The 12,869-nt window shown below is 41.0% G+C and overlaps 1 protein-coding gene across 1 annotated transcript in view; it reads right to left on the bottom strand.

Annotated features, from left to right (window-relative positions):
* Positions 1 to 12,869, bottom strand: part of TTC7B (tetratricopeptide repeat domain 7B) — a 208,784-nt gene that overhangs the window by 105,270 nt on the left and 90,645 nt on the right. Inside the window, exons 12-13 of the mRNA XM_019551144.1 lie at positions 9,175 to 9,247; positions 6,763 to 6,923 (exon numbers count right to left, since the gene is read on the bottom strand). Of these exons, the coding sequence (XP_019406689.1) occupies positions 6,763 to 6,923; positions 9,175 to 9,247 (234 nt within the window). The remainder of the gene's footprint in view (positions 1 to 6,762; positions 6,924 to 9,174; positions 9,248 to 12,869) is intronic.

The raw sequence follows: 12,869 nt of genomic DNA on the forward strand, positions 1-12,869 counted from the left end.
CCCCAAGACTACTCACAGGGTAGTTTTGAATGCAAGGGAGTTTAGTCTGAACCTCGTGACGCAATGGACACAATTCCCCTTTGTTAATTTCCTAACTGTTAAATAGCCTCTATGAGCCGTTGACCAGGTCGGAGACTAGGGCTCAGGCCAGCCGCACCAAGACCACTCGTGGTTTTGAACGCAAGGGACCTCGGCCTGAACCTCGTGACCCAACGGACACAATTCCCCATTGTTAACTCTCTGTAATTGTTTTAATTGTTTATATATTTAAGTCGTTGAGATTAGCGTGGGAAATAGTAGTAGCAAAGTATTTTGTGCATTTTGTCAAGTAAAAATAAAAAGTTTGGTATAACTCAAGCCGTGCCCTTGTCGGTGCCTACTCCACCGGCCCAGCCACACCTGGGCATCTCCAACCTAGTGCGACAATACCCAACATAGTCACTCAAATACAAATAATGCCAGACTTCTAGATATATGCTGCACATACCAAGCTGACTGCATACACAGTGATGCCAGACCTAACCAGCCAGGTCCATTTTGAATTTTCAGTGGTAAGAAGAATTTTTCAGAGAGATCTAAGTGGACTTTGGGACAATTTTAAAAGTTTGTGTATTTTAAGAAGTATGTTGTATAACATTGTTGCCTAACAGAACGTATAACAGAATTAGAAGAGTAATTTCATGATGATTTATTCTGAAATTTTTTTTTTTTTTTTTTTTAGAAGAAAATTGAATCAATAGGCACCTCTACCTATCAATAAGGTATGCTTCCCATATGACAGACAGCAACCTCTCTCTCCTCAGTCACATACAGTTCTCATTTTTGCTGAAAGTATCAGCAAATCTGGAAGGATTCTTCCTCATCCTAACAGTATGTACAAACAAAACATATTTAACAAGAACAGGTTACTGAACACAGGTATCAATAAACCCTGTTCATACAACTTTTCAACTACTAACATTTATTTATTTATTTGTTCAATTTATACACCACTCTCCCCAACAAAGACCCAGAGTGGCTTAACAGTCTCATTTCTTCCAAAAGCCTGATAACCTGAACCAACCTTCAACCCCACAAAAACCCCAAAGCAAAATACCTTAGCTTTGTCCACTCCTGTCCCAACATACTAACACTGCTGTGTGTATTGCCTTTAAAAACAATGTAATGAAAAAGAGTAAACAGACTTCTATTATGCCCACCCTGACTATTTGGAAAGTCTCTTCCAGTTTTGAGCAACCAATCAGTTCACCAGTTCTTCTTTAGTCACATGGGAGCAGCAGCCAAGAAAAAGGGACAGAACCAAGTACACTCTGGACAAGGAATCTCATCTGCCAGATTCACAAAACAGTTTCCTGTAAAAGGTGCAGAGAACTCATGCTGGACAATTTCCTCAGGAGCATTTATGCCTCAATCACTATTTCTACTATATATTTCTCATAATGAAGTATCAGTATTTCTGCTTATGAACAAGAGAAGCAGTTCAATTTATATATACACCACACTGGCCTGACTCCCACCCCTTGCCTCCCCACCATGCTGCTGCATTCTCTGCTGTAGCAGTGCGGAATAGGGGAAGGGAAGACAAACAAATTGGTAAAAAGGTGATCTAAAGGAGAATCATCGATATTTACATTCTGCCAAGATGTGCAAAGTGAGCCAACCGGATTAGGTTAAATCCCACTGTCAAACAGAAAAGGTATACCTACACAGCTTTCTAAACAGTGGTGTGCTTGGTACATTGGGATTTCCTATCCAAAGCCATCTGTTTCTGCCTCACTTCCTTCCTCTGCTCTAGCTAGAATTCTCTGTATTCAGAGAAGAAAAATGGAAGCTAAAACACGTGCCTGTACGTGAGTGTGGAGGGTGCTCCAACGCACTGTAATTACAGTGCGTCAGAGTAGACTCAAGTAATTGAGTCTGCTGGAACGTGGACTCCCACATCTCATGCATCAGTGATCCCGCATTTCAAAATGGTGGTCGGGGTGCTTGAACTGAAGCTCATTTGCCAAGTTCAAACACCCACACCGCCACTTTGAAGCGCAGGGACACTGATGCACGAGACACTGCAGTGCTTTAAATAAAATGGCTCATGGAGCTGCTCTAATAAAAGCATCACCACCCTCCACCCCTGAAGCAGATATAAAAGTACCTGGAAAGACCGCAGGGAAGACTTGAAGTTCAGCCTGTACATGACGGGTGTCAAATATATGGCACAAAGAATTAAGTTGTCCGATCCACAGGGCTCCCACAGGATCCAAGAATACAGGGGGCAGGGTGAACAAGGGTGGGCCCCATTGTCATAATCCAGGATATGGAGCCCCTTTGGATCCATCTCAGCAGTGGGGGTGAGTGATGCCTGTGTTAAAGCCTGCCACTGACTGCTGCCATGGTCTGGATCCACCTCACAAGGACCCCCTGTTCTATACAAATCAGACACAATGGCCTCTCAGCCTGTCAATAAGTGCCAGTGTTGACTTTTTTTATGTGGCCATTTGAGACCAGCAACTTATTACATTCTGATGGCTGAGGGACTAGCCATGAGAAAAAATGGACTTTCCGTGACTAATGACTAAAGGAAGTGGTTAAAAAGCCTCTATTACACTACTGGCTCCCGAAAACAGCATCCCTCAAACAGTCCTTAGGAACCAGGAAAAAAAATTAAATATAATTGTCAGTTAGGTTGAGACATTTTCTTAAGTGATTTTATGACACTCTTAGAAGAAAAAAATTCTACCACACTTCAACACACGTAGATGTTTAAACAGTGAACTTCAGTTGTCTTCAGACCTGTTACCATGGGTCTTTGTTGGGGAGAGTGGTGTATAAATTGAATGAATAAATAAGTAAGTAAATGTTAGTAGCTGAAAAGTTGTATGAACAGGGTTTATTGATTCAGCAACCTGTTCTTGTTAAATACGCTTGGTTTGTACATACTGTTAGGATGAGGAAGCATCCTTCCAGATTTGTTGATACTTTCAGCAAAAATGAAACCTGTATGCGACTGAAGAGAGAGAGGTTGCCATCTGCAATATGGCAAGCATAGCTTATTGATAGGTAGAGGTGCCTTTCTGAGCTTACTGCTTAATATTAAATAACACAACTGCATTCCTCAAATAGTCCTTCTTCTGTTTATTACTTCTGCTACTTGAAGGGCCTGTCAGCTGTTATCCCTTGGAGTTGTCACTAATTTGAAGCATAATATTAGCAGTTATTATTTATTACTTATTGTGCCAAGTAGCTTTTTGTTTAATCATGCTGATTTCCAGTAACAGTGGTTTGTTGAAACTGTAACATAACACTATAAGTATAACATAACACTGTAAGTAAAAAAAAGCCAAAGTGAAGAAAGCAACTTTATAAATATTTCATTAAGAAACATAACTTCACCTAACCAAGTGATTATTTATTAATGGTGGAACATGAAACAGAATAAATAAAAAATGGTATTTAAAGATTACATACTATAAATAGCTTGGGCCACAAAGAATATGTACTTAGTCAGAAGAGAATGGAGAGTTTGAGAATTGTTAATATGGAGATTTGGCATAAAAGATTTTCACCCTAAGCTCTTCTCTCTTTCTGGGACTGGGATTTCACATACAATAGACAAGATCCTTACAGAATGTTAAAATGGATATGAATCAATATCTATTCTTTTCCTTGTTTTCTTTTCTGTAGTATTTACTAGAATTTCTAGTAATCAACAGAGATTTACATTATTAATTTCATGCTGGCTTGTTTTTATGAAAAATAAAAGAAGGAAACAGAAGACTCAAACTGAAGGATAAAACTGCTCTTTGCAATCAGATAAAGGGAGCCTCTTAATTTATTTACTGAACCTTCTTTGGAGACTTACCCAATTAGTCATTATGCCATGGCTCATCACCAACATCTGAGTGTCTAATGCATCTAAGCCTAGGTGATCTTCATCTAGCCAATAATACTGGGGCAAGTGCTGTGATACTTCAAAGTCAGAAGCAGAGGAAAGTTCTTTGTGTAAAATCCTGAATGGTTAGGATGGGGACAGAGAGCTACTGGAAAATGAACTACACAGGAACACAGCAGCTCCATCTGGCACTGAACAAAATATTTTTCATTTGCTTTCCACTTAGCACTTCCACAATTCTTACATCAGTAGCATAAGTCTCACAAAGCTGTAGTTCACAAAACAACAGCTTTAAAAGTAAATATGTGGAGTAGAGCAGGAAGGGAAGAGAGAAAAATGCAGCCACTATGTGCTTAATGCAGTTGCAGTTTAAGAGGAAGGTCACCCTAAATCATTTTGAACATGTTTTCAAACCTGCAAACTATTCCACATGTACACTATGCCTAAATCACCCACCAACCACTACTCAAAAAGCCTCAGCTCAAATGGAAAGGGTGACAAATCTAACAAACATATGAGCCTTTGTGGAATCCAATGTTATGTTCTGTCATCAGCCCCAGAGGCTGTCTAAAGAGGGTGCTTCACCCTCCCACCCCTAACTCCCCCAGCACCTTCCCTGAAGCAGCTCTGGTAACAGAGTGCAGAGAAGCAGCAGCAGCTGCAGTGCAAGAGCCACAGCTGAGGGGGAGATGTTACCCCCATTTTGCTGGAGAAAAACCAGTGTTTTTCCGATTGCTCAACACATGCCTGTGACAAAAGAGGTGACATCTTCCCCAGCAGCAGCAAATCCCTAGCTGCTGCTCCCACACTGCTGGAGCTGGGAAGGCGTGGGAACGGGGAGGGGAAAGGGTGGGGGGTGCGTGGCACGCACAGTGCTGCTCACAGTTAAGCCTCTGCATGTATCAACTAAAATAATACTTAAGGGTACTTGTATGAATCCCCTCATTATATCTTCATTTGAGGTCTTGCTGAATTTGAGAAATTTGAGTTTGAAAAGTAAAACAAAACCTAAAGTGCCAACATAAGGTTTTGTCCCTTTGTATATATTCCTTTGAATTCTGACACCTATGAATAAAAGAAGTAGGGAAGGAGTTTGTTCTTTAACATATAACATGTTCTTCTAATTAGGATAACATTTTAAGTACTGTTGGATATGAAAGGAGTTCAACTTTCCATAAATGTCATCAGCAAGATAACTTGCAGTTATATTAGGATGCCAAGCATATTGCTTTTAGATTTGTTGTGGATAGCGTTCTACAGTCGCATAATACGCGTTAAGGCTGATGGATTTTTATTGCATGTTTCCATAGGTTTTCCTCCTCCTTCTACTCTCAGGTGGTCAGACTGCATATTTATACAATCAATAATAAAGCAAGTAAATGAAGAAATGCATTCCCATGCAATGAAGAGGCTGTGATCTGATGCAAAAAGTCCAGCATCACGCACTATTTCTCCCCATACCTCCCCCCCCTCAGGATGAAAGATTTTTTTTGACCTAATGCAAGATTTTGATTTCTTAGGAGAGGAGGTCACTTTGAATGGGTATGTTTTTCAGTAGAAGGCTAGGGAGTGGGGTTGTTACTTTATCACATCACAAATTAGGGCGTCTACAAAGCAGGGTGTAGATTTGAGGGTGAAACACTGGTAGCATATTCCCAAACTGGTTTTTTGTCCTGTGCACAATTGAATGTATTGAATGTTTTAAAAAAAAGGATTAAAATATTAACGAGTGGCAGGAAGTGCCGTAATCACTTTGCACCTTGGCAAATGCAGTCCCAAACAAGAGAATGGGACAGTATAAAGTGATCTCTTTTCACAGGCATCTAGAAAGGGAGAGGAAATCACGTTTGTTATCAGTGGCTGAAACAGAAAAAAATCAGGCCAGCAAACATCCAAAACACTTGTGCAAACTCAAAACATTGGCCAAACATTCCATTTCACATAAGTGTCAGATATACTCTATGATGCCATAACTAAAGCTTTGCGGATAAATCCCTATAGAAAATAATCTAATTATATATGTAGAATGCAATACACCATGCTGGGAAATCCTGATATGACGACTGGTCATCATGCAGGTGTCCAAGGGAGGAAAAAAGAATAAAAACTTCCACCATCCTCTTCCAACACAGAGGGGCTAGATGCAACCCAAGAATGCTGTAGGCAAGAGTAACTATTTTGAGAGAGCAGAAGGGAATAGCTGTGTCTGCACAGCAAAGGGAATCTCAAATTCATTTGGTTCAGAAAGCAGTGGAGCTCCAAATCCAATGTTTTTCTTTTTCTCCTCCAAGGATTCTTCAGAAGTCAGGGACAAATGTGCCAGCATTCAGAAGCAATCTGGGTGTCTCAGCCATTGAAGCCACCGTAAGAGAAGATGACCCTATATGATATCACTAGGGGCAGCTGAGTAGATGTCTTCGTATGCTTAAAATATGCCAGAGCAGATGTCCTTAAGGGTAGTGGAATGGATGACCGCACACTGACTGGCTCTCAAGGGTACCACACAGGTCATTTGCTTTGTATTGTTCTCAATACAGACTGACCCCATGCTGAAGGAGATGAAATGTTATGCTTCTTGAGGAGCTGGGCAGGGGGAAAAATTCAAAACAAATTTGCATACGGAATGCTACAGAATATCAAATCACCTATACACAAGGCTTTTCCCCAATATTTGTAGAAAAAGAATCAAAATGCTAAGAAACAACTATGAATTATCTGTAAAGCTTTAACACACTAGGAAAAATATAGCTAAACCAAAAAAAAGTTAAGTCTCCAAATCTTCCCTCCCTCAAAATAAGTGTAGTAGAAAATACTGAACAGCAAAATACATAAAAGCAGAAGGAGGGTCTATGCAAATTACTCTCTCAGATACTCACATAAAGTTTTCCGGATATTCACTCAAGGCCATGTCAATAATATTCAAAGCATCATGATAGTGTTTCTGGGCTGAGAGCAAGAGCGCAAGGAGATGCAGAGAGTTTGCATCATCTCCTTGAAGTTGAAGAGCCTGACGAACATAACCCAAAGCTTCTGGTATCTGATTTAAAATGCAGAGAACTGTTATGAGAAGTATTGCTTGCTACAATTTGAATGCATGTATATAAACATTCAAGGTACGTGCAGTTTAGTACACTTCAATGCTATGCAACATTCTAAAGAGTCCTGTAAAAACACTAAAAACAGGAACATGAAATGGACTTCATAAATTGGACATTTCACAGCAAACTGTAGAAGTTTCAAAGTAAAAAACTAACCTATAAAGTGAGATGAATATTGCTGTCAAACATTTTAACATACCTTTAGAATACCAAATTCATTCTGAGATAAATATTGTTGCTTCCTTTCATAATTTATGATACATTCTTAATGAGGTTCTGAAGATATTTTTAACTCTAAACTCAATTCAAGCCTATCCAAATAAAAACAAAAACAGAACTATTGATTTCTAAATGGCTTTTTCTTTACTGTAAATTTCTGATCTCCTCAGCTGCAGGTGTTTTTCCTAAAAGAAAGGTCACAAGCACTGAAAAAACCCACTAATTTTCTATCATGACAGAACGCGTTTCTGAATTTAAGTTTTTTTGGTGCAAAGTCAAAACCATATACTGAAAAACATTCTCATTCCAGTCTAATGTGACATACACTAATGTCTCTCCTGTTCATTAGCAAAGAAAAGTAATCACGTAGAGTATGTAAAACTACCTTGCTCAAAATTTAATAAAATGAAGTTTGACACAGGAAAAGGCTTAGCATGACGCAGACAAAGCAATTCTGAATTATCCTGATTCATGTAGTGCAAGATACAAGCCTAACTCCTTTACGTGAAAAAACAGTACAGAATGCAGGCTCTCTTATAAGAGCATAACAGATCCCCAACCCCTTTTATAGCTTTAAAATATTTGCTGCTTCTTAAAAATCTTTTTAAACAGATTTGTGTAGTACTGTTCACAACCCACAACCTCCAAACCAAGTTTTCTTCATGCACAAAAAAAATCAGCATCATGCACTGAAAAAACAGAGTGCATGCCTGAACCTAACACTATCATGCTTCTACATGGCAGATATGATCCAATTTCTGAGACAGGATATCCATACAGTGAAGAGCCTTCAAACTGGTAACATTTTCCATGGCCTTAAAAGAAATAAGAAAACTCCCATCTGTGTTATTTCTCACCTCAGTCTACACATGACATGAAGTGCAATACAATCTCCTAAGGCAGGAGTGTCAAAAACTCACCTGGCCCCACAAGCTGAATGAATGGCTAGAGACCAGTCTAAGCGACAGATAGATGGTGCATGGCCAGCCCTGTGGGCTGGATGCTGTCTATGGATCCCTCCCCGCCTGACCCTATGCTAGATCCAGCACACATGGTGCCCACTCCAGCCATCCAGGAAGAGGGCCCAGCACCCCAGGTGTTCGGCTGCCACTGCCAGGACAAGTCACGATGCTGGATTTCTTCCTGTGGTGTTTCTGGGGCTCCAGCACTGCTGCACTCTTTCTGGTGTGTAGCAGACAAGTCAGCAAGAGGCAACACTGCAAGAAGCAGCCCAGCACTGTGACTCCTATGGCTGAAGCTAAGCGTCTGGTCAAAACTCGTGGTGCTGGAGCCCCAGCAGAACCAATTTTAACTAGCCCAGTATTAAGGTTTGTTCTCACAGCAGCAGCCACCAAATGCCTGCGATGCCAGCCCTTTCTGCAGGGCCGCTGGGGCTACAGCACCATGGGTCAGACCTGGACTCTTGGCTGTCACTGAGGGAATACATCTTGCTACCAGGCTTCTTCCTGTGGTACTGCTGGAGCTTTCACTAGCTTGGCTGGCAAGCATCCACTGCTCTTGCCCAGCACTGGAGCACCAACAGCACCTGCAGGAAGCACCCCAGCATTGTGGATGCAGGACTACAGCAGCAGGAACAAGCCATAGTGCTGCTAAGCTTACAGTGCCATGAGTCTCACAGATGATCAGCTGCTGCTGAGGGATGGTCCCACATCAAGGCTGGGGGCCGGATAACCTGGTTCTGTAGGCTGAATCCAGGCCCTGGACTACATTTGACACCTGTCTTAAGGGAATACCCCAGATAGTGATGGCAGCTACAATGCCAGGCCTGCTGAAGAGCAGAGACAAATCTATCACATCAACGTGCACACATTTCAGAAGGCTAAAAAAAAAAAAAAGCAAGCAAGAATTGTTCTGTTGGAGAAAAACGTGGTAAAGAGCCATTTGCACAGATCAGAATTTCTTTCTGACTATCATAGTGAGAAGATTTAATGCACCTCAAGTAGAACTAACCTGTCTAGATATGGCAAGCTGCAGAGCCAGGTAAAATGCTGCCAGATGATCTGTTGGAGACAAACTGTGGGCTCTGAAAAAAATAAATACAGTTAATTCATTACAATGCATTATCTACTATACATTCATATCACTTTTGAGCTTGTTTGTTCTTTCTTTGACCCAGAGCACAGGGATACGTTTGTCTTCCATCTCAGCCTGGCTGGAGCTCATTGTAATATTCTGTTATAGCACCTTGAAGTTAAGCAAAAATGCTTTTTGGTTTGAAAATAGTCCTTTTTTGTGCAATTTTAAAAGTGGGTGATATAAAATTCTTACATTAATAAAATTTAATCCTAGACCCATGCAAGGGATCTGTGGAAGAGTTCACTGTAAGAGATACTTAACTTTCCATTGATTACTCCCAAGTTTCTCGTTTTACACACAAAATTCAGAAAAAGTAGGGTGATGCCAGCTGCACAGCAGATGCCTGAGTGATCTCAGTTAGGCAGAACAGGATGCCACTAAAACTGAAAACTCAAAGGAAAGGAACAGCTAAGTGAACTAGATCTTATTATTGTAAATCCCATAGCGTGAGCTGCAGACTCCAAAAATCTTCCATAATGCAACACAGCATAGCTTTTGGAAGCCCTACTGGGTCCCTCACATAGATTTCTGGATTTCACAGATTTCATAGACATTAGGGCTAGAAGGGACCTCACAAGATTATCAGGTCCCACCTCCTGCCCAAAGAGCAGGCAGTTAGCAGTGGTCAAATGATCGCAGCAAGTTAAGCATCCAAGTGTTTCTTAAAAGGAATCCAGAGTAGGTTCCTGCACCACCTAAAACTCAAGGGCAAGGAAGGAGGAGTATCTTGCTGGACAGTCCAGAGATGTACTAAATATCTTCTGGCAGTTCACCCTTGTAGCACAGGGCAGCATAAAAACTGATTTCAAAATGACCCTTTGTTTAAAAATGGGGGCTATAGAAATTGATAGCATTTCCTTTATGAGTATTACTTCAGAGCTCAAAAATAAGTGACAGGGTTCTGTGATACTAGTACTTAGCGATCAAAAATTAAGCAAAAATCATTTCTCTCAAACATTCCAACCCATTGTCATTACACGTAATGATCATCCGATATAATCTGAGAAAAACCTACTCCTTATTCTCACTGTTAATTTTGTCTAGCCAATTTCACTACTTTCCCAAAGATTCAATTCTCAAAGAACATATATGTAGTTTTTCATTGAAAACAAGGACAGTAGACGTAGAGCTAACCTACTTTAAAACTACCATTTAAAAAAAAAAATTAAATTTAAGTTAATTGTGGGCATTTAAATGATGCTTATAATAAGCAAATTATGCAATTAAGTTACAAAAATTTAAAAAGTTGAGTTCTTTATTCAAAGGAAAAAAGGTCTATCCTTTATGACCATGAAGGGAAAACAGAGACTATTATCAGAGAGACAGTCCCTTAGCACAGTCCAGAGACATTTTTAGTTTTACTAGTTTTTTAAAAGAGTAACCAAGCAAAAAATTCCCAGAATGGCTGGCCCACGGAACAAGATACAGAGATTTTCCTTATAGGTTACTAGTTTTAAAAAAAAACATTCAGGTCAGTTAAACCTCAAAGCAGCTACCATCTGTCAGTTGTTTGGTGACTTATGCAAAATGACCAACACAAACACTGTGCAAGCATGCACCAACCCTGTGGGAAGATCGGTAACCCTAGTGTCATTTCAAATAGACAGATGCCAAAACCTGCCCCATGATTGGTCCTCTGACCCTACCAGAGTTAGAGGTCACTCTACTCTCCCTTCCAGAGACTGCTCCTTTAGAGCAGGTATAAGAACTTGATAGAGATGCCCAAGGAAGCCTGCACATCTGCTGACTTTTATAAATTTCATTGTGCTTCGGGCTGGAAGGGACCTAAACAGATCATCAGGTCCAATCCCCTGCCCTGGGCAGGAATGAGTGTAGGGTCATAACACCCCAGCCAAATATCTATCCAGCCTCCTCATGAAAACCCCAAGGTCAGAGAGAGAACCACTTCACTTGGGACTTTGTAACTTTATTGTACAGAAGTATTCCCATTTTTGGAGCACCACATTTTTACAGCGTGAGTGGGAGCATATAACAAACAAACATACTGGGAAATGTAGTGCAAAAAAAAAAAATCTCCCCCTGTACTGGCAGTCTTTAATGGAGTTGGCTGTATAAGCTATCAATGCAACTAAAACAGTAGTATTAATTGCTGCAGTAACAAAAAGAAAATATTTCAGCAGGGCTATAGGGTATGAATCTCTGCTAGTGAAGGTGGCTGTAAGTGAGGTATCACTTTACCATACTGGACAATATAAAAGCTTCCTAGGTTACTTTCTTCCTTTAAAAAAAACTACTTATAAAAGGTACAGAAGGTGTCAACCATTGTAAGGGACAATTCACCTCTCTACAAGTGGCTGAAACCATATGTTTTTGGACTTAAAATACCAATAATAATACTAGGGGGGATTTTCAGCCCATATTAACTGTTTGCCTTTTTTTTTTTTTTTTTACTCCTCATGTTTTAGATGAGAACATCAAAAGATACTTGCATTTAAAATCCTGGTTCAAATTAACAAGGGAATGCAAATTGACAGAAGGGGTTTTTTCCATTCTTATGCAAAGTGAACCGAAATACTGAACTTAGATTACTAGACTCCCTCTATACATTACAGGTATTGCACAATTACCTGGTAATTGCACAATTACCTGGAAACAAGCTACACGTTCAAAGTAGCTGCCACACAATAAAAGACTCCAACTTGCTATAAAGTTAGACCTCAAAATATGTACCAACTTTATAGCTAGATGCTATTGAGCTTTAATTTTTGCGTAGAGCAGGGTCTCCTCTGTGGCTGGGATCCCAGTCAGTTGACATGGTTCCCAGCCACAGAGGGGAAACTTGCTCAGCCAGGGCTGAGTCCCACAACTACTTGGGACTCTCAGCTCCAGAAGTTGCAGACACTGGGTCCCTGCAGTGTACCTTCCAGCAAGCCCCTGGGGCAGGAGTATCACCAGCTTGGTGATCCCCCACCTCGAGGGTGTGGGAAACAAGAAGCAAGCTCCCGCAACTGGCAGTCTCATACACCTCAGCTGAAGAGTTCCCAACTGTGGGGGCACCCCACACCTCCCTGGGTCAGGGGGCAAGGGGAGAGATTGTGATCATCCTGTCCTAGGACTGCATAAAACCCCTGGAGCTGGGAAAGGGGGAGGAAATCTCTCTGGCAGTGATCCTCTGGCCCCAGGGGTTTCACATACCCCCAGAAAAGGGAGATTGCAAATCTCCCTATCTTAGGGGCGCAGGAAGTGCCACTACAGCTGAATGCCCCTCAAAGGGGTGCATGGGGCTCCCAGCCACAGGAGCTTGCTTCTTGCCTGCAATAAGGTGCAATGGGATATATTGCATAACCCCACAATCACACTCCTGCCATGCATGTGGCATGACAGAAGGCACGATTGTGTGAATTGCGCATTAGATTCTATTGCACCTTTACATGCAGCTGTAGAAGGAGCCTTAAATACAGAACAACAGTGTATATTCCAAGCAGGCTGAATCAACTGGAAACAGAGAACCACAACAAGATAGCGAAGAAAAGGAAGCAGATGTAATTGCTTCTGACACACCCTACATGTGGCCATTATACGCTTCTGTTTTGCACAACTATTTCAAA

The sequence above is a fragment of the Crocodylus porosus genome, unplaced genomic scaffold, assembly GCF_001723895.1.
Source record: "Crocodylus porosus isolate Cpor-Errol unplaced genomic scaffold, CroPor_comp1, whole genome shotgun sequence".
Lineage (NCBI taxonomy): Eukaryota > Metazoa > Chordata > Crocodylia > Crocodylidae > Crocodylus > Crocodylus porosus.